This window comes from Nerophis ophidion, linkage group LG27 (assembly GCF_033978795.1).
Source record: "Nerophis ophidion isolate RoL-2023_Sa linkage group LG27, RoL_Noph_v1.0, whole genome shotgun sequence".
NCBI classification, from domain to species: domain Eukaryota; kingdom Metazoa; phylum Chordata; class Actinopteri; order Syngnathiformes; family Syngnathidae; genus Nerophis; species Nerophis ophidion.
Genome location: NC_084637.1, coordinates 27,782,380 through 27,805,488, shown reverse-complemented (window position 1 = coordinate 27,805,488; position 23,109 = coordinate 27,782,380). Strand labels below are relative to the sequence as shown.

The 23,109-nt window shown below is 42.0% G+C and overlaps 1 protein-coding gene across 1 annotated transcript in view; it reads left to right on the top strand.

Moving 5' to 3' along the window:
* Window positions 1–23,109, top strand: part of LOC133544179 (gamma-aminobutyric acid receptor subunit gamma-3-like) — a 295,191-nt gene that overhangs the window by 231,905 nt on the left and 40,177 nt on the right. Inside the window, exon 8 of the mRNA XM_061889289.1 lies at window positions 16,136–16,288. Coding sequence (XP_061745273.1) covers window positions 16,136–16,288 — 153 coding nt within the window. The remainder of the gene's footprint in view (window positions 1–16,135; window positions 16,289–23,109) is intronic.

Genomic DNA, 23,109 nt, shown 5'->3' with positions numbered 1-23,109 from the left:
ATGTTGCAGTAAAACTACTCTTAAAAGTAAAATTTATCCCAAAAGTTACTCAAGTAGATGTAACGGAGTATATGTAGCGCGTTACTACCCACCTCTGCTTAAGATACATTCCAAATATATTTTTAAGACTGTTTCCACCCCCAGCCAGAATTTGTTTTTGTTTTGTTTGTTAAAAAAAAACAATGTCTGATTTATTACTTATAAATAAGTACTATTGCATTCAGTATGATACTTATACATACAAAGTAAACTTAATGACAGAAAAGCTTTGTGCACATAAAATAACTGTCAAGTTTAATTCCATTAAAATGAAAAATGAGCTGCATAACAGGAAATCAAATAGTGTATGTCCTTCGCTATGTGGTAGGTTCCTGCGGACGTTATCTCCTTATGTTGTTCACTATTTCATTCATACGGTGTTGATCCGTATATAATTGCTTCGGCATTTTGTTGGTGTGACACCGAACGGAGATGTTAACATGCAGAGTTTCAAGCACTCCTTATTTTCTAGCGGGGTGATTTTTTGAATGATGCTTTTGCCGCATACTTGTTCAACATATTCCCGCTCGAAGCCAATGGACTCCCTGCTGTTTTTCTTGGGAATTAATTCTTCCTTCATTTGTTACCAGATTCGCACCTTCTCTCTCTCGTATCACCACCCGCACCGCACCGTTAGCATCACAGCTAACGCTACCGTGTCGCTACCTGCCCGCTGGATGCATTAAACAATGTAACAAGGTTTTCCAAAATAAATCAACTCAAGTTATGGACGAAAAAAATGCCAACATGGCACTGCCATATTTATTATTGAAGTCACAAAAGTGCATGTTTTTTTTTTTAACATGCCTCAAAACAGCAGCTTGGAATTTGGGACAGGCTTTCCCTGAGAGAGCATGAGGATGTGACAGCGGGGTGTGTATATTGTAGCGTCCTGGCCGAGTTAGTGCTGCAAGGGTTTCCGGGTATTTGTTCTATTGTGTTTGTTTTGTTACAGTGCGGATGGTCTCCCAAAATGTGCTTGTCATTCTTGTTTGGTGTGGGTTCGCAGTGTGGTGCATATCTGTAAAAGGGTTGTTTATACGGGCACCCTCAGTGTGACCTGTATGGCTGTTGACCAAGTATGCCTTGCATTCACTTGTGTGTGTGAAAAGCCGTAGGTAGATATTATGTGATTGGTTCGGCACGCAAAGGCAGTGTCCTTTAAGGCACGCCCCCAAATATTGTTGTCTGGGCGGAAATCGGGAGAATGGTTGCCCCGGGAGATCTTTGGGAGGGGCACTGAATTCCGGGAGTCTCCCGGGGAAAATCGGGAGGGTTGGCAAGTATGACTTGGAGACGCAATTACTCTGTAGTGTTTCCTACTGTCATGTCCTGTGGTCTGGATTATGTTTTGTTATTTTCTGCTAGCTTTGGACTCCATTAGTTCCTGTTTTTATGCACCCTTGTTTGTTTTAGTTTCCATGACGACTCCATTAGTTCCAGTTTGTGCTTTCTTGTTTTTTTTGTCACCAAGGCGACTCATTAGTTTCACCTGCCTCTTTTGTTTGGATCACACCTGTCTGTAATTATTATTATTTAAGCCTGTCTTTGTCAGTTAGTCTGCCTGGCAACATTACTCTGTGTCTGCTCTGCTCATGCTGCTCTTTTCTGGTCACAGTAAGTGTTGTTTGTTTTGTGTTCACAGTGTTAGTTTTCTTCCCTGCGCCAAGTTTGTGCCTTCGCCTTGTGAGCGTCTTTTATTTGTACCCCTTTTTTGAGAAGCGATTCCATCCATCCATCCATCGTCTTCCGCTTATCCGAGGTTCGGGTCGCGGGGGCAGCAGCCTAAGCAAGTAAGCCCAGACTTCCCTCTCCCCAGCCACTTCGTCCAGCTCTTCCCGGGGGATGCCGAGGGGTTCCCAGGCCAGCCGGGAGACATAGTCTTCCCAACGTGTCCTGGGTCTTCCCCGTGGCCTCCTACCCGTCGGACGTGCCCTAAACACCTCCCTAGGGAGGCGTTCGGGTGGCATCCTGACCAGATGCCCGAACCACCTCATCTGGCTCCTCTTCATGTGGAGGAGCAGCGGCTTTACTTTGAGTTCCTCCCGGATGGCAGAGCTTCTTACCCTATCTCTAAGGGAGAGCCCCACCACCCAGTGGAGGAAACTCATTTCGGCCGCTTGTACCCGTGATCTTGTCCTTTCGGTCATAACCCCAAGCTCATGACCGTTCATAACTTTTATGGACAGAATTTCTAGGCGCAGTCAAGGCGTTTAGGGGATCCGGTTTGGTGGCTGCAGGATTAGGTCTCTGCTTTTTGCAGATGATGTGGTCCTGATGGCTTCATCTGGCCAGGATCTTCAGCTCTCACTGGATCGGTCCGCAGCCGAGTGTGAAGCGACTCAAATGAGAATCAGCACCTCCAAGTCCCAGTCCATGGTTCTTGCCCGGAAAAGGGTGGAGTGCCATCTCCGGGCTGGGGAGGAGACCCTGCCCCAAGTGGAGGAGTTCAAGTACCCCGGAGTCTTGTTCACGAGTGTGGGAAGAGTGGATCGTGAGATCGACAGGCGGATCGGTGCGGCATCTTAAGTAATGCAGACGCTGTATCGATCCGTTGTGGTGAAGAAGGAGCTGAGCCGGAAGGCAAAGCTCTCAATTTACCGGTCGATCTACGTTCCCATCCTCGCATATGGTCATGAGCTTTGGGTTATGACCGAAAGGACAAGATTACGGGTTTCCTCCGCCGGATGTTGGGGCTCTCCGTTAGAGAGAGGGTGAGAAGCTCTGCCATCCGGGGGGAACTCAAAGTAAAGCCGCTGCTCCTCCACATGGAGAGGAGGCAGATGAGGTGGTTCGGGCATCTGGTCTCCCTAGGGAGGTGCTTAGGGCAAGTCCAACTGGTAAGAGGCCACGGGGAAGACCCAGGACACGTTGGGACGACCATGTCTCCCGGCTGGCCTGGGAACACCTCGGGATCTCCCGGGAAGAGCTGGACGAAGTGGCTGGAGAGAGGGAACTCCGGGCTTACTTGCTTAGGCTGCTGCCCCCGTGACCCGACCTCGGATAAGCGGAAGAAGATGGATGGTTTTCCCGGTAGGAGCACTGAAATTCTGGAGTCTCCCAGGAAAATCGGGAGGGTTGGCAAGTATGACTGGGAGGCGCAATTGCTCTGTAGTTTTCTACAGCGGCGTTTTAAAAAGTCATACATTTTACTTTTTGAATCCCATACCGATAATTTCCGATATTACATTTTAAAGCAGCGGTCCCCAACCAAGCACAAGAAATAAAAAAAAATAATAATTTTTTTTGTTTTGTTTTGTTTCTTTTTATTATTAAATCAAAATAAAAAACACAATATGTACATTATATATCGATATAGATCAATACAGCCCGTAAGCACACATGATTGTATTTCTTTATGAAAAATAAAATAAAATAAATAATAACCCCTCCCCCTTTCCCGCCACCCCGTTCCGTGGGGCAAATTTTCAAGCATTGACCGGTCCGCAGCTACAAAAATGTTGGGGACCACTCTTTTAAAGCATTTAATATCGGCAGTCCGATATTATCGGACATCTCCAAAGATGAGTGTTGGACTCCTGCTGTATCGTCATGACAGAATCACCCCCTCCACAACACAAACCTCCAAGAAAATGATTTGCTTTCTCACTTATTACTTTGCTTTTGTTTCCCTCGCCGCTTGTCAGCGCGCCGTCTTCTCGCGCGTGATAATTAGATCATGCGGCTGAAAATACACGTGATTAATTTACACCGTGACAAACTTGCCAAATGTCTCCGCTTACCCCCGTGCTTATATTTGTTTCTCTCCTCCACCGGCGTGTGAGACTTAGTCTAAGTCAGGGGTGCCCATTACGTCAATCGCGAGCTACCAGTCGACCGCGGGGGGTGTGTCAGTCGATCTCCAGCTAGGCTTTTTAAAAAAATAGACCTAAAAATTAGTGCTCATCAATCTTCACCAAGACGTCACTTAAATGACATTCACGGTACCGGAGGGTCTTGTGAGATGACGCTGGCTGCTGCAAGATCATTATTATTAAAATATGACTGAGAGGAAGGCGAGAAACACTTTTTATTTCAACAGACTCTCGCGCCGTACCTTCCGTCAAAACTCTAAAGGCCGACTGCACATTTCTTATCTTCACAATAAAAGCCCTGCTTCATGCTGCCTGCGCTAACTAAATACAGAGTCTCGGAAAACTGGCGTGCACAAGCGATCCCTCAGAAAGCTGGCGTGCACATCACTTGTGCACGCCAGCTTTCCGAGACTCTTATTTTGTTAGCGCAGGCAGCATGAAGCAGGGCTTTTATTGTGAAGATAGGAAATGTGCAGTCGGCCTTTAGAGTTTTGACGGAAGGGACGGCGCGAAAGTCTGTTGAAATAAAAAGTGTTTCTCGCCTTCCTCTCTGTCATTTTTTCATAATAATGAACTGGCAGCAGCCAGCGTCATCTCACAAGACCCTCGGGTGCCGTGAATGTCAATCAAGCAAGCTACGGAATTTCCCCCCAATGTTTTTCTTGTAAAGTGTATGGAAGCTGGATGAATTAGATGCCAAAAACCAACCACTTTCATGTGGTATTGTACAGAAAGGACAACTTTTTTTCTCCTCCATTTGAAAATGTGGGCGTTATCATCATTACTGTCTGATTCCAATCAATGCAAGTCATCAGAATCAGGTAATACACCAACTTATATTCTTGTCTTTGTGAAAGAAATACATCTATATGTGTTACACATGCTTGTATTATCATTAAACACATTTAACTTGTTTACAAAAATGTCTCTTTCATAAATAAATAAATATAAATGATATATATAAATGAGGTAGATCCCCTCGAGTTGGTCAATTGAAAAGTGGCTCGCCTGCAGAAAAAGTGTGGGCACCCCTGGTCTAAGTGGACAACAGCTATTTCCAACAGCCACCATTATGATCAGAGATCTTCTAGTTCCCCACAAGCTTCTTCTCTATGGTTGCTCGTCCTCGTCCTCGTCCGCCGCTGCAAGGCGACTGAGAGACATTTTCCCAATGTGCTCTTGTGCGTGAAGACTCTCCACATGTGGGGAGGCGCTCCTCAATTGAGAAGTATCTCTCTTCCAGGACCTGGAAGAGAGATACTCAGCCTTTAGAGAGGCACTCGCCGCCTAAAATGTTCATTCACGTTTTTGTTTTTTTTCCTGCTTCACTGGACGTCTTCCAGTGAAGCTTTCTCGCTCATTAGCGTCCGCCCGAGAGTGCCTCTTGAATGGCGCTAAAAAAAAAATATCAGCATCACAATAGTATTGCTGTTGTTGGCCTAAATAGAACTTGTCTTTTGTTGAAGAGGGTTTATTTAGTCTACTGACGTGTATTTATAAATAGGCCAGTAAGGTAAGGTGTTGTACTTGTTTGTGTTCCAGTTGTTCCAAACAACGGAATTCTTTGACACTACACTGTCTATGACTTGTACGTAATATGTTGACATATTACGTATTGTACGTATAATGTTGACATACAGTGGGGCAAAAAAGTATTTAGTCAGCCACCGATTGTGCAAGTTCTCCCACTTAAAATGATGACAGAGGTCTGTAATTTTCATCATAGGTACACTTCAACTGTGAGAGATAGAATGTGGGAAAAAAATCCAAGAATTCACATTGAAGGAATTTTAAAGAATTTATTTGTAAATTATGGTGGACCATTCAAACCAGGGCTTCACGGTGGCAGAGGGGTTAGTGCGTCTGCCTCACAATACGAAGGTCCTGCAGTCCTGGGTTCAAATCCAGGCTCGGGATCTTTCTGTGTGGAGTTTGCATGTTCTCCCCGTGAATGCGTGGGTTCCCTCCGGGTACTCCGGCTTCCTCCCACCTCCAAAGACATGCACCTGGGGATAGGTTGATTGGCAACACTAAATTGGCCCTAGTGTGTGAATGTGAGTGTGAATGTTGTCTGTCTATCTGTGTTGGCCCTGCGATGAGGTGGCGACTTGTCCAGGGTGTACTCCGCCTTCCATCCGACTAGCTGAGATAGGTGCCAGCGCCCCCCAGAACCCCAAAAGGGAATAAGCGGTAGAAAATGGATGGATGGGCATTCAAACCATTCAAAGCTCTCACTAATGGAAGGAGGTTTAGGCTCAAAATCTCACGATACATGGTCCTATTCATTCTTTCCTTAAAGGGGAACATTATCACAATTTCAAAAGGGTTAAAAACAGTAAAAATCAGTTCCCAGTGGCTTGTTGTATTTTTTGAAGTTTTTTTCAAAATTTTACCGATCTCGGAATATCCCTAAATAAAGCTTTAAAGTGCCTTATTTTCGCTATCTTCGAAACCACTATCCATTTCCCTGTGACGTCACACACTGCTGCCAATGTAAACAAACAACGGCGAATACCACAGCAAGATATAGCGACATTAGCTCGGATTCAAACTCGGATTTCAGCGACTTAAGCGATTCAACAGATTACGCATGTATTGAAACAGATGGTTGGAGTATGAAAGTATTGCAGAAGAAACTGAAGCTATTGAGCGAATAGCTATTGACGCTATTCATAGCCATAGCATGGACGAATAGCTGCGTTAGCATCGCCGCTAAAATGTGCGGACCAAACGATCAGGACTTTCAAATCTTTTGACACTGGAGCAATTTAAATCCGTCGATTGGTAAGTGTTTGTTTCGCATTAAATGTGGGTGGAAGGAAACGTAATATAGTTGCAAATGCATCTGCAGGTTATCCATACATCTCTGTGCCATGTCTGTCTTAGCATCGCCGGTAAAATGTGGAGACACTCTGGCACATTCAATGGGGGTCTGGCGGCAGACACTTTTGCATCTTCGGGCCAGTGGTGCAACTTGAATCCCTCCCTGTTAGTGTTGTTACAACCTCCGACAACACATCGACGAGGCATGATGTCTCCAAGGTTCCAAAAAATAGTCAAAAAAACGGAAAATAACAGAGCTGAGACCCGGTGTTTGTAATGTGTTGAAAATGAAAATGGCGGGTGTATTACCTCGGCGACGTCACATTCCGACGTCATCACCACATGAGCGATAAACAGAAAGGCGTTTAATTCTCCAAAATTCACCCATTTAGAGTTCGTAAATCGGTTAAAAAAAATATGGTCTTTTTTTCTGCAACATCAAGGTATATATTGACTCTTACATAGGTCTGCTGATAATGTTCCCCTTTAAAGGCCTACTGAAACCCACTACTACCGACCACGCAGTCTGATAGTTTATATATCAATGATGAAATATTAACATTGCAACACATGCCAATACGGCTTTTTTAGTTTACTAAATTACAATTTTAAATTTCCCGTCTTGAAAACGTCGTGTAATGATGACGTCTACGCGTGACGTCACTGGGTTTTAGGAAGTGTGAGCGCTGCGCACACACACAGCTAAAAGTCGTCTGCTTTAACGGCATAATTACACAGTATTTTGGAGATCTGTGTTGCTGAATCTTTTGCAATTTGTTCAATTAATATTGGAGAAGTCACAGTAGAAAGATGGAGTTGGGAAGCTTTAGCCTTTAGCCACACAAACACATGGTGATTCCTTGTTTAAAATTCCCGGAGGTGAAAATTTACTATGGATCACAGCGCAGTCAAGCAAACATGATACCAGACCAAATGTCAACCAGCAGGTTTCGGTGAGAAAATTGTGGTTAAAAAGTCCGTTCCGACCGGATAAAAGCTGAGCTTGTGCCGTCCATAACTCCCCTGAGACACTGCCGTCAACACCCAGCCGTGGACACACCCCTCCGACTATCAGGTACTATTAAACTCACTAAAACACTAGCAACACAATAGAAAGATAAAGGATTTCCCAGAATCATGGGGCGGTTTAGCTCAGTTGGTAGAGTGGCCGTGCCAGCAACTTGATGGTTGCAAGTTCGATTCCCGCTTCTGCCAACCTAGTCACTGCCGTTGTGTCCTTGGGCAAGACACTTTACCCACCTGCTCCCAGTGCTACCCACACTGGTTTGAATGTAACTTAGATATTGGGTTTCAGTATGTAAAGCGCTTTGAGTCACTAGAGAAAAAAGCGCTATATAAATATAATTCACTTCACAATTCACTATCCTAGTAAAAACATCGAAATACGTCCCAATGCTATCACGTTTTGTTTTTTTTACCCGGTTTTTTTGGTTTTTTTCTAGTCCGTCGCTATCAATATCCTCAAATACGAATCTTTCATCCTCGCTCAAATTAATGGGGAAATTGTCGTTTTCTCGGTCCGAATAGCTGTTTTTGTTGGAGGCTCCCATTAAAATCAATGTGAATATGCGAGGAGCCATCAACATGTGACGTCATCGTCTGCGACTTCCGGTAAAGGCGAGGCTTTTTCAGGAAGTACCAAAAGTGGCGAACTTTATCGTCGATTTTCTCTACTAAATCCTTTCAGCAAAAATATGGCAATATCGCGAAATGATCAAGTATGACACAGAATGGACCTGCTATCCCCGTTTAAATAAGAAAATCTCATTTCAGTAGGCCTTTAACACGGATCAAACTCCCTGTCCCCTTAGCACAGTGGTGTCCAACTCAAATACAGAGTGGGCCAAAATTTATAACGGAACAAAGTAACGGGCCAAGGTTGAACAAATGAACCTTTTAATAGGGACCCAAACATGTTTTGCATTGAATATTGAACAAGCAAGGCTTAGATAACATTAAAGTGACATGCAAAATCAAGTTTCCAATAATAATAATAATAAAAAATATCAATGGCATATAAAAAAAAAATTTAAATAAAAATTCAATGCCTCTTTTGTATTTGCAACCTTCTGAGGTAATTATCAAAATAAACTTTTTCAACAGGCTAATAATACATTTGAAAATAAAATAACAATAAGGAATGAATCAAACATTCAAGCCTTGAAGTGGCAAGAAAAAGTGCATGGGGGGTTGAGGTGGGCGGGGTGGGGGGTGTATATTGTTGCGTCCCGGAAGAGTTAGTGCTGCAAGGGGTTATGGTTATTTGTTATGTTGTGTTTATCTTGTGTTACGGTGTTTCGGATGTTCTCCTGAAATGTGTTTGTCATTCTTGTTTGGTGAAGTGAAGTGAATTATATTTATATAGCGCTTTTCTCTAGTGACTCAAAGCGCTTTACATAGTGAAACCCAATATCTAAATTACATTTAAACCAGTGTAGGTGGCACTGGGAGCAGGTGGGTAAAGTTTCTTGCCCAAGGACACAACGGCAGTGACTAGGATGGCGGAAGCGGGAATCGAACCTGTAACCCTCAAGTTGCTGGCATGGCCACTCTACAAACCGAGCTATACCGCCCCGTTTGGTGTGGGTTCACAGTGTGGTGCATATTTGTAACAGTGTTAAAGTTGTTTATACGGCCACCCTCAGCTGTTGACCAAGTATGCATTGCATTTACTTGTGTCTGTGTGTAAAAGCCTCATATATTATGTGACTGGGCCGGCACGCTGTTAGTATGGAGGAACAGTGGACGTGGACGACAGGTTGTGGAGGACGCTAAAGGCAGTGCCTTTAAGGCCCGCCCCCAATATTGTTGTCCGGGTGGAAATCGGGAGAAATTGGGGGAAAATGGATAGCTCGGGAGATTTTCAGGAGGGGCACTGAACTTCCGGTAAAATGTGCGGACCAAACTATCAGGACTTTCGCATCTTTTGACACTGGAGCAACTTAAATCCGTCGATTGGTAAGTGTTTTTTTCGCATTAAATGTGGGTGGAAGGAAACGTAATATAGTTGCAAATGCATCTACAGGTTATCCATACATCTCTGTGCCATGTCTGCTTTAGCACCACAGCTAAATAGCATGTTAGCATCGATTAGCGTAGCATGTTAGCATCGATTAGCTGGCAGTCAACATCAACAAAACTCACCTTTGTGATTTCGTTGACTATCGTTGCAAATGCATCTGCAGGCTATCCATACATCTCTGTGCCATGTCTGTCTTAGCATCGCCGGTCAAATGTGGAGACACTCTGGCACATTCAATGGGGGTCTGGCGGCAGACACTTTGGCATCTTCGGGCCAGTGGTGCAACTTGAATCCCTCCCTGTTAGTGTTGTTACAACCTCCGACAACACACCGACGAGGCATGATGTCTCCAAGGTTCCAAAAAATAGTCAAAAAAACGGAAAATAACAGAGCTGAGACCCGGTGTTTGTAATGTGTTGAAAATGAAAATGGCGGCTGTATTACCTCGGCGACGTCACGTTCTGACGTCATCGCCTCCCGCGCGATAAACAGAAAGGCGTTTAATTCGCCAAATGTTCGGGAAAATGGGGAGGGTTGGCAAGTATGAGAATTTGCGGTGTTACAGCGGGGGTGTGTATAATACCTGCGGGCCAGCTTGAATGTTAAATTGATATTGCCTCAAGGGCCAAATGAAATTACACGGCGGGCCAAATTTGGCCCACGGGCCAGAGTTTGACTACCCATGCCTTAGCATAAAAACAGCCCCAAAGCGTGATGTTTCCACCCCCATGCTTCACAGTAGGTATGGTGTTCTTGGGATGCAACTCAGTATTCTTCTTCCTCCAAACACGACGAGTTGAGTTCATACCAAAAAGTTCTATTTTGGTTTCATCTGACCTCATGACATTCTCCCAATCCTCTGCTGTATCATCCATGTATCCATTTTGGTATAAACTCAACTCGTCGTAAAACAAATGAATGGGTGAGAAAACAAACGCAAGTCCAAGACATTACGAGAACTATCAAATGAAGTAAGTGGGAGTGGACTGGACTTATCAGTAGGAGAATAGATAATAGATGGACTTACCTAATGACATCATGGAGACCCATGGATGGGAGCAGAAATAGAGGAAGACAGAGAGTGAGATGGCGAGATGAAATAGACAAATATTGGGGAACAGTGCAGTGGCAGGAAGCAGCTAGAGATCGTTCACTGTGGCAGAAGAATGCCGAGGCTTTCGTCCAGCAGTGGACTGACATGGCTGATGATGATGATGATGAAGCGTACTACTTCTTGTTGTCCAGGGATCTGCAAAATTTGCAGGCAGCATACCCTTTCCACTTCAAACTGTCCTGGATGAACTGAAATTATTTTTTCCCAATCATTTTGGAACTTGCAAGCGTTTGGAAATCGGGAGAAATTTGGGAGAATGGTTGCCCCGGGAGGGGCACTGAAGTTCTGGAGTCTACAGGGAGGATTTGCAATCAATCAATGTTTTCTTATATAGCCCTAAATCACTAGTGTCTCAAAGGGCTGCACAAACCACAACACGAACCACTACAACATCCTCGGTAGGTCCACATAAGGGCAAAGGAAAACTCACACCCAGTGGGACATCGGTGACAATGATGACTATGAGAACCTTGGAGAGGAGGAAAGCAATGGATGTCGAGCGGGTCTAACATGATACTGTGAAAGTTCAATCCATAATGGATCCAACACAGCCGCGGGAGTCCAGTCCAAAGCGGATCCAACACAGCAGCGAGAGTCCCGTTCACAGGAAACCATCCCAAGCGGAGGCGGATCAGCAGCGCAGAGATGTCCCCAGCCGATACACAGGCAAGCAGTACATGGCCACCGGATCGGACCGGACCCCCTCCACAAGGGAGAGTGGGACATAGGAGAAAAAGAAAAGAAACAGCAGATCAACTGGTCTAAAAAGGGAGTCTATTTAAAGGCTAGAATATACAAATGAGTTTTAAGGTGAGACTTAAATGCTTCTACTGAGGTGGCATCTCGAACTGTTACCGGGAGGGCATTCCAGAGTACTGGAGCCCGAACGGAAAACGCTCTATAGCCCGCAGACTTTTTTTGGGCTTTGGGAATCACTAATAAGCCGGAGTCCTTTGAACGCAGATTTCTTGCCGGGACATATGGTACAATACAATCGGCAAGATAGGCTGGAGCTAGACCGTGTAGTATTTTATACGTAAGTAGTAAAACCTTAAAGTCACATCTTAAGTGCACAGGAAGCCAGTGCAGGTGAGCCAGTACAGGCGTAATGTGATCAAACTTTCTTGTTCTTGTCAAAAGTCTAGCAGCCGCATTTTGTACCAACTGTAATCTTTTAATGCTAGACATGGGGAGACCCGAAAATAATACGTCACAGTAATCGAGGCGAGACGTAACAAACGCGTGGATAATGATCTCAGCGTCTTTAGTGGACAGAATGGAGCGAATTTTAGCGATATTACGGAGATGAAAGAAGGCCGTTTTAGTAACGCTTTTAATGTGTGACTCAAAGGAGAGAGTTGGGTCGAAGATAATACGGCTGGGTGGCGGACCTGTACTTTCCAGAGACGGTACGGTACCGAAAATGATTCACTAGTACCGCAGTACTATACTAATACCGGTATACCGTACAACACTACTAGGAACTCGGAGAATCCGATATGGAAATGGAACGGACCGTCATGCATATTAGGGTGGAACTTAAGTTAAAGTTAAAGTACCAATGATTGTCACACACACACTAGGTGTGGTGAAATTTGTCCTCTGCATTTGAAGGTGAGGGGACGCCGCGCCCGGGAATCATTTATGGTGATTTAACCCCCAATTCCAACCCTTGATGCTGAGTGCCAAGCAGGGAGACAATGGCTCACATTTTTTACAGTCTTTGGTATGACTCGGCCGGGGTTTGAACTCACAACCTACCGATCTCAGGGCGGACACTCTAACCACTAGGCCACTGTAATGTGGATGTCCTTCCTGTTGCACTTCTGTTCAAACGCCCGTCTTATTTCGACGTTTAGAGATGAATTCTACAGAAGTTGAGTGTTGGAAATATCTTTTATTCATCCTGTCCCGTTCAATTGACCTTGTGGCGGCACAGCAGCAGGCAGAATACTTACGCCGTGTAGAACTTTGTCAAGGACTTAGACTGCGAGATCATTGCAACAAAGGGCGTTTATAGATCAACTCTTAATTAATTGGCTCTAAGTTACATAAAAGCGAACTCAGGGTCTTTAAAGCAGTGTTTTTCAACCACTGTGCCAATCTGGTGTGCCGTGGGAGATGATCTCATTTCACCTATTTGGGGTAAAAAATATTTTTTGCAAACCAGTAATTATAGTCTGCTAATGATGTGACTGTGTTGTCTAGAGTAACCATGTAATACTCTTCCATATCAGTAGGTGGCGGCCGGTAGCTAATTGCTTTGTAGATGTTGGAAACAGCAGGAGGCAGCGTGCAGGTATTTAATGCTTAAATAATAAAATAAACAAAAGGTGAGTGCTCCTAAGAAAAGGCATTGAAGCTTAGGGAAGGCTATGCGGAACAAAACTAAAACTGAACTGGCTACAAAGTCAACAAAACCAGAATGCTGGACGACAGCAAAGACTTACTGTGGAGCAAAGATGGCGTCCGAACATGACAATCAACAATGTCCACACACAGAAGAATTATCCATCCATTTTCTACCGCTTATTCCCCTCGGGGCTGGAGCCTATCTCAGCTACAATCGGGCGGAAGGCGGGGTTCACCCTGGACAAGTCGCCTTCTCGCTCGGTAAAAACAACTGATTGCTAAAACAAAGTAGATGCGGGAAATATCGCTCAAAGGAAGACATGAAACTGCTACAGGAAAATACCCAAAAAATAAGAGCGCAAGACAAGAAGTAAAACACTACACACAGGAAAACCGCCAAAAATACAAAATAGGTTAGGGTGTGATTTGACAGTTGGTGACAGTACACCTACTTTGAGACAAGAGCATACTTGCCAACCTTGAGACCTCCGATTTTGGGGGGTGGGGGGTGGGGAGGAATCGTGGTTGGGGGCGTGGTTAAAGGGGAATATTATCACAATTTCAAAGGGGTTTAAAACAATAAAAATCAGTTCCCAGTGGCTTGTTGTATTTTTTTAAGTTTTTTTCAAAATTTTACCGGTCCCGGAATATCTCTAAATAAAGCTTTAAAGTGACTTATTTTCGCTATCTTCGAAACCACTATCCATTTCCCTGTGACGTCATACAGTGCTGCCAATACAAACAACATGGCGGTTACCACAGCAAGATATAGCGACATTAGCTCGGATTCAGACTCGGATTTCAGCGGTTTAAGCGATTCAACAGATTACGCATGTATTGAAACAGATGGTTGGAGTATGGAGGCAGATAGCGAAAACGAAATTGAAGAAGAAACTGAAGCTATTGAGCGAATAGCTATTGACGCTATTCGGCCATAGCGTGGGTGTACCTAATGAAGTGGCCCATAGCATGGCTGCCTTATTAGCATCGCCGGTAAAATGTGCGGACCAAACGATCAGGACTTTCGCATCTTATGACACTGGAGCAACTTAAATCCGTCGATTGGTAAGTGTTTGTTTTGTATTAAATGTGGGTATCTAGTTACAAATGTACATACAGCTAGCGTAAATAGCATGTTAGCATCGATTAGCGTAGCATGTTAGCATCGATTAGCTGGCAAGTCATGCCGTGACCAAATATGTCTGATTAGCACATAAGTCAACAACATCAACAAAACTCACCTTTGTGATTTTGTTGACTTAATCGTTGCAAATGCATCTGCAGGTTATCCATACATCTCTGTGCCATGTCTGTCTTAGCATCGCCGGTCAAATGTGAAGACACTCTGGTACATTCAATGGGGGTCTGGCGGCAGATTTCTTGCCAGTGGTGCAACTTGAATCCCTCCCTGTTAGTGTTGTTACACCCTCCGACAACACACCGACGAGGCATGATGTCTCCAAGGTTCCAAAAAATTGTCGAAAAAACGTAAAAAAAACAGAGCTGAGACCCGGTGTTTGTAATGTGAAAATGAAAATGGCGGGTGTGTTACCTCGGTGACGTCACGTTCTGACGTCATCGCTAAAAGACCGATAAACAGAAAGGCGTTTAATTTGACAAAATTCACCCATTTAGAGTTCGGAAATCGGTTGAAAAAGTACATGGTCTTTTTTTCTGCAACATCAAGGTATATGTTGACTCTTGCATAGGTTTGGTGATAATGTTCCCCTTTAAGAGGGGACGAGTATAATTCACCAACTCGAGTATTTCATATATATACATATACATACATATATATATATATATATATATAAATATGTCTTGATTGGATTATCCAGAGAATAGTGCTCGATACCGTGGTAGAGCGCAATATATGTATGTGTGGGGAAAATCACAAGACTACTTCATCTCTACAGAACTGTTTCATGAGGGGTTCCCTCAATCATCAGGAGATTTTTTTTTTTTTTTTAATCTCCTGATGATTGAGGGAACCCCTCATGAAACAGTTCTGTAGAGATGAAGTAGTCCTGTGATTTTTCCCACACATACATATATATAAATATATATATATATGTATGAAATAGTTGACTTTCAATGAATTGTAGCTATATATATTTATTTTATTATATATATATAAATAAAAGAAATAGTTGAATTTCAGACGGCACCTATCAAATACACAGTAATAAAAACACAGTTGTTCTACTAACTGTACTGTGCTTGCTGGTTATTAAAAAAACAAAAAAACAACAACACTTACCTTTCACTATTTGAGTAACCTTTGTTCTGCCATTTGCGTGCCGTACTGGCGAGAGTCACTTGCCGTCAGGTGCCCAACACCACGTAAATCGTTGGCCAATCAAAAAGCAACCCCATAACGCTATAGCCAACATTCACCAGGAGATGGCGACAGACAACATAGACGCACTCTATTACAGACGGTGTCGCCATGGCTGTAACTTCCTCTTTCTTCTGCTCCGTCTCCTTGTGTGTGCAGTTTTTTATTAAAATCCGTAGATGTTGTAACGTGATTGGGCAGGCAAGCTGTTTATATGACAGGAAAGCGGACGTGAAAACAGGCTGTCCCCACTCATGTCCGCATGGAGCTGGAGGGGGCGTGAATTTCGGGAGATTTCCGGGAGAAAATTTGTTCCGGGAGGTTTTCGGGAGAGGCGCTGAATTTCGGGAGTCTCCCGGAAATTCCGGGAGGGTTGGCAAGTACGGACAAGAGCTGTAGTGCTGCATGCTTGGTTATTCTTTAAAGTCGTATCCAACAATTGCAACGACGACTTTTTACTGTCAACTGAGTTTCGTTTTTTTGTGATTTCTGCTGGATTTTTTTCCAGCGCAAAAAATGTGCCTTGGCTCAAAAAAGGTTAAAAAAAACTGCTATATAGCGTCCGACTCCGTTGTCATGTGACCAATCCCTTCTCATTTTCCTTCCAACAGGCGACTATGTGTTGATGACGGTGTACTTTGACCTCAGCAGAAGGATGGGCTACTTCACCATCCAGACCTACATCCCCTGTATCCTGACCGTGGTCTTGTCCTGGGTCTCCTTCTGGATCAAGCGCGACGCCACGCCGGCGAGGACCGCTTTAGGCAAGTTGGGTCCCGTCGATGATTCGTCAAGTCACCAAGCCTTTGTTCTGCGTTGCACGGGGAAGCATGCTGCATGTCTACACCTTGTTGCTTGGCTCGCCTGCGGTCGCTGATCAGACCGAGGTGAGAGTCTGAGCAAGTACAGTGGGGCAAAAAAGTATTTAGTCAGCCACCCATTGTGCAAGTTCTCCCACTTAAAATGATGACTGAGGTCTGTAATGTTCATCATAGGTACACTTCAACTGTGAGAGACAGAATGTGAAAAAAAAATCCAGGAATTCACATTGTAGGAATTTTAAATAATTTATTTGTAAATTATGCTGGAAAATAAGTATTTGGTCAACCATTCAAAGCTCTCACTGATGGAAGGAGGTTTTGGCTCAAAATCTCACGATACATGGCAGCATTTATTCTTTCCTTAACACGGATCAATCGTCCTGTCCCCTTAGCAGAAAAACAGCCCCAAAGCCTGATGTTTCCACCCCCATGCTTCACAGTAGGTGTGGTGTTCTTGGGATGCAACTCAGTATTCTTCTTCCTCCAAACACGACAAGTTGAGTTTATACCAAAATGGATACATGGATGATACAGCAGAGGATTGGGAGAATGTCATATGGTCAGATGAAACCGAAATAGAACTTTTTGGTATAAACTCAACTCGTCGTGTTTGGAGGAAGAAGAATACTGAGCTGCATCCCAAGAACACCATAACTACTGTGAAGCATGGGGGTGGAAACATCATGCTTTGGGGCTGTTTTTCTGCTAAGGGGACAGGACGATTGATCCGTGTTAAGGAAAGAATGAATGGGGCCATGTATCGTGAGATTTTGAGCCAAAACCTCCTTCCATCAGTGAGAGCTTTGAATGGTTGACCAAATACTTATTTTCCACCATAATTTACAAATAAATTCTTTAAAATTCCTACAATGGATTTTCTTTTTCACATTCTGTCTCTCACAGTTGAAGTGTACCTATGATGAAAATTACAGACCTCTGTCATCATTTTAAGCACAATCGGTGGCTGACTAAATACTTTTCTGCCCCACAGTATGTGCGCATCAACTAAGTCTTTAAATTTCACTTCCCGTGCTGTCAAACGGGGGGCTTTAAAAGGTGGTGGCAGTGACTCAAATTTAGTGTTAATGTGAGATTCCCACCGCTCTTACCTTGCTGTAGTGAGCGAGTTCCAAAAGTGAAGAGCAGACTTCTTGAAAAATAAAGGTCAACATTGTAAATATCAGCGTTGGGCACAAATGTGGTTTATTGGAAGATAAAACTTTTGAGTCACGGCACACCTTTCCGCCCAAACCCACAGCATAAATTGTTAAGCTGCTACACCGACACTGGAATGTCTTCCATCTAAGGGTGCGCGATAAATATCGGGCGCATAATTATCGGGAAGATATACAAACCCCGTTTCCATATGAGTTGGGGAATTGTGTTAGATGTAAATATAAACAGAATACAATGATTTGCAAATCATATTAAACCCATATTCAATAGAATGCACTACAAAGACAAGATATTTGATGTTCAAACTCAAACTTATTTTCTTTTTGCAAATAATAATTAACTTAGAATTAAATGGCTGCAACACGTGCCAAAGTAGTTGGGAAAGGGCATGTTCACCACTGTGTTACATCACCTTTTCTTTTAACACTCAATAAACCTTTGGGAACTGAGGAAACTAATTGTTGAAGCTTTGAAAGTGGAATTCTTTCCCATTTTTTTTTTATGTAGAGCTTCGGTCGTTCAACAGTCCGGGGTCTCCGCTGTCGTATTTTACGCTTCATAATGCGCCACACATTTTCGATGGGAGACAAGTCTGCACTGCAGGCGGGCCAGAAAAGTACCCGCACTTTTTTTTACGAAGCCACGCTGTTGTAACAAGTGCTGAATGTGGCTTGGCATTTTCTTGCTGAAATAAGCAGGGGCGTCCATGAAAAAGACGGCGCTTAGATATGTTGTTCCAAAACCTGTATGTACCTTTCAGCATTAATGGTGCCTTCACAGATGTGTAAGTTACCCATGCCTTGGGCACTAATGCACCCCCATACCATCACAGATGCTGGCTTTTGAACTTTACGTCGATAACAGTCTGGATGGTTTGCTTCCCCTTTGGTCCAGACGACACAATGTCGAATATTTCCAAAAACATTTTGAAACGTGGACTCGTCAGACCACAGAACACTTTTCTACTTTGCATCAGTCCATCTTAGATGATTTCGGGCCCAGAGAAGCTGGCGGCGTTTCTGGATGTTGTTGATAAATGGCTTTCGCTTTGCATAGTAGAGCTTTAACTTGCACTTACAGATTTAAACTGTATTTAGTGACACTGGTATTCTTAAGTGTGCCTGAGCCCATGTGGTGATATCCTTTAGAGATTGTCGGTTTTTGATACAGTGCCGTCTGAGGGATCGAAGGTCACGGTCATTCAATGTTGGTTTCCGGCCATGCCGCTTACGGGGAGTGATTTCTCCAGATTCTCTGAACCTTTTGATGATATTAAGGACCGTAGATGTTGAAATCCCTAAATTTCTTGCAATTGCACTTTGAGAAACGTTGTTCTTAAACTGTTTGACTATTTGCTCACACAGTTGTGGACAAAGGGGTGTACCTCGCCCCATCCTTTCTTGTGAAAGACTGAGCATATTAAAATGGATCATTTCATCGTTGGCGGTAACTCAAAAAAAATGAGAAGGGCTGAACAAAAATGGCAGCGAAACAGAAATCATGTACTGCACAATGCCCAGCGTGTGTGAGACCCCTGCTGTACACTGTTTGTTTGTCTAATCTTGAACTGGTTTGTGCTGACAAAGTTTTGTTGCACTTGTGCAATGACAAAAAAGAGCTATCCTATCCAAACATTCCGCAAGGAGGGGGGAAAAAAAATCCCATTGAGTTTTAACACACTAAACCAGGGGTCACCAACCTTTTTGAAACCAAGAGCTACTTCTTGGGTACTGATTAATGCAAAGGGCTACCAGTTTGATACACACTTAAATAAATTGCCAGAAATAGCCAATTTGCTCAATTTACCTTTAATAAATAAATATATATATATACATATATTAAAAAAAAGGGTATTTCTGTCTGTCATTCCGTCGTACATTTTTTTTCCTTTTACGGAAGGTTTTTTGTAGAGAATAAATGATGAAAAAAAACACTTAATGGTTTAAAACAGGAAAAAACACGAAAAAAATGAAAATTTAATTTTGAAACATAGTTTATCTTCAATTTCGACTCTTTAAAATTCACAATTCAACTGAAAAAAATTAAGAGAAAAACTAACTATTTCGAATCTTTTTGAAAATATTAAAAAGAGAATTTATGGAACATAATCAGTAAGTTTTCCTGATTAAGATAAATTTTAGAATTTTGATCGAATGTTTTAAATAGGTTAAAATCCAATCTGCACTTTTTTAGAATATATAACAAATTGGACCAAGCTATATTTTTAACAAAGACAAATTATTATTTCTTCTAGATTTTCCAGAACAAATATTTTAAAAGAAATTGAAAAGACTTTGAAATACGATTTATATTTGATTCTAAAGATTTTCTAGATTTGCCGAATATTTTTTTTTAAATTTTATAAATTTGACAAAATATTTCACAAATATTATTCGTCGAAAAAACAGAAGCTAAAATGAAGAATTAAATTAAAATGTATTTATTATTCTTTACAAAAAAAATTAATTTACTTGAACATTTATTTAAATTGTCCGGAAAGAAGAGGAAGGAATTTAAAAGGTAAAAGGGTATATGTGTTTAAAAATCCTAAAATCATTTTTAAGGTTGTATTTTTTTCTCCAAAATTGTCTTTCTGAAAGTTATAAAAAGCAAATAAAAAAAATTAATGAGTTTATTTAAACAAGTGAAGACCAAGTCTTTAAAACATTTTCTTGGATTTTCAAATTCTATTTGAGTTTTGTCTCTCTTCAAATTAAAAATGTTGAGCAAAGCGAGACCAGCTTGCTAGTAAATAAATACAATTTCAAAAATAGAGGCAGCTCACTGGTAAGTGCTGCTATTTGAGCTATTTTTAGAACAGGCCAGCGGGCGACTCATCTGGTCCTTACGGGCACCACGTAGGTGACCCCTGCACTAAACCTTACCAGTCACCTGAAATAGAAATATCGCCACAACAGTGTTCTTTAAAGTCTTTCTCAAAAGCCGAGAAAGACTTTAAAGAAGGTGGGCATAAATTACAGTTAAATCTAAATAAAACAATATATGTTATCCATATTGGTTTTGAGAAGAAGGACATTATCTGCATTGGTATCTGCTCAAAAAACATGTATCTGTATTTTCAACCATGAAAGTAAAAGCCCCATATATCTATATGTGCTTGAAGAACATAATCCTTTTGAAGTATTGATACAAACCCTTGGTAGGGGTTGGCGGTTCTGTTTTTTTTTTTTAACAGGTTTTCAAAGGTTTAATAGTGCAAGGACAAACATGCGTGAAATCGAAACATTAGAGATGTGCGATATTGGCTGACGGATAAGCGATACGCTGATACTGCCCAGCACCTTTCCGGAATGACAATCGGTATGTTTAACACCAGGACTTGGACTTGGTTGTTTGTTCAGAGAAAAACAAACACTTATTTCCATTCGTGATATCAATCAATCAATCAATCAATGTTTATTTATATAACCCTAAATCACAAGTGTCTCAAAGGGCTGCACAAGCCACAACAACATCCACGGTACAGAGCCCACATAAGGGCAAGGAAAAACTCACAACCCAGTGGGACGTCGATGAGAATGACTATGAGAAACCTTGGAGAGGACCGCAGATGTGGGTAAACCCCACCCTTTTAGAGGAGACCGGATGCAATGGACGTCGAGTGGGTCTAGCATAATATTGTGAAAGTCCAGATATCACGTAGGCTTGTTGCTATGTGGAGGACGACGCAGTTTGATGATGTCATCGCCTGCGTGCCGGTTCAAGGTATTATTCATTTACAGCAGGGATGTCCAAAGTGCGGCCCAGGGGCCATTTGTGTGCCGCAGGGGAATTTTTTAACGGCACATTCTAAAAATACGATTAAAAAAATACAAAACATAAATAGTAGCATAAAAGAGCAAACAGGTGAAATTTAAAAAGAAAATTTTGCAATTTTGACTCTAATAACACAAAGCGGCCCCAGTGTGTGAATGTGAGTGTGAATGTTGTCTGTCTATCTGTGTTGGCCCTGCGATGAGGTGGAAACTTGTCCAGGGTGTACCCTGCCTTCCGCCCGATTGTAGCTGAGATAGGCGCCAGCGTCCCCCGCGACCCCGAAAGGGAATAAGCGGTAGAAAATGGATGGATGGATGCCATGCAGGCTGTTTCTTTCTTTAAAAAAAATAATGAATCAAAATCAATGTCATTATGAATTATTGACCTATTCAAGGCTCCAATTACCTCACATTAAATATTGCACTTTGGGATATTTTTGGGGTAAAAGGATGCATATTTTGTGTTTGCCACACGTTTTTGTTTTAAACTTATAAGTGACGGATAGATCTGACATTGATCTGGAGATTATTGTGTTAAAAGTAAACAAAAAAAATTATAATTCATTTTTTAACACTTTAATGAATAGGACCGTTTTGGATCCCCAATAATTTTAGTGTGATTTTTTTTTTTTCTTCTTAAGTGCAATTGCTCAAAAAATAATAATGAATTAAAATCAATGTTGTTATGACTTATTGACCTTTTTAAAGACCCAATTATTATGTAATTTGAAATATTCCACTTAAAAATGTATCCATCCATCCATTTTCTACCGCTTATTCCCTTTTGGGGTGGTGAAAATATTGCATATTTAGTTTTTTCTATAAAAATGGTTTTCTTTGACAAAAGGAGCATACAAGTTAATTTTTTAAAATGTTATATTGACAGATAGATCTAATGTTGATCTAGAGATTCAAGCCTATAATAATAATATTAATACTAAATAATGACATTTTTTTTATATTATTTTGAGCAAAACCCTTTGGGGTCCCCGGGATCAAGCCTGAGTGGAGGCCTAAATGTATATTTTTTATAAATATATTGTATTGGTTTTTAAAATAAAAAATATCAAAATGGCCCCAGCTTGCTTTTATTTTTTAGTGTGCGGCCCTCAGTGGAAAAAGTTTGGACACCCCTGATTTACAGTATTTGGGCAACATCCAGGAAATACCTTTTTCGTTATCATCTTTTCAATATAATCCAATTTGTATGCAAATATCATCTGGAACATCACTATGGGTGATGTGAACATACAAGACAATTTGTCTTTTAGTAGTAAGTAAACAAACAAAGACTCTTAGTTTGTCTGCTGACATATGCAGTAACATATTGTTGTCATTTATCTACCTATTATTTGGTTAAAATTATGAGGGACAAGCTGTAAAAAATTATTATTAATCTACTTGTGTCATGATCGGTGGTCCGGATCATGTTTTTGTTATGTTCTGTTAGTTTTAGACTTCATTAACATAGTTGACATAGTTCTAAGTATTAGTTTTTTTTGTATCTTTGAGTGTAGTTTAGTAAATATGTTCCTACCTTCACGCCTGGTCCGGAATAGTCCGTTTAAATCCCGGGAGAACAAACCCCGAAAATGATTCGTTAGTATCGCGGTACTATACTAATACCAGTATACCGTACAACCCGACATGGAACATAATGTTTTTCTACTAAATTGTAGTGGGTGCGGCTTATATCTCGGTGCGCTGTAAAGGCCTTAGTGGCCACATGCGTGGACGGCACCTTTTTAGCTCTTATTTCCAAAATTGTGTACACTACTGAATTGGGGCCTTACGGCCACTTATGTGGACACT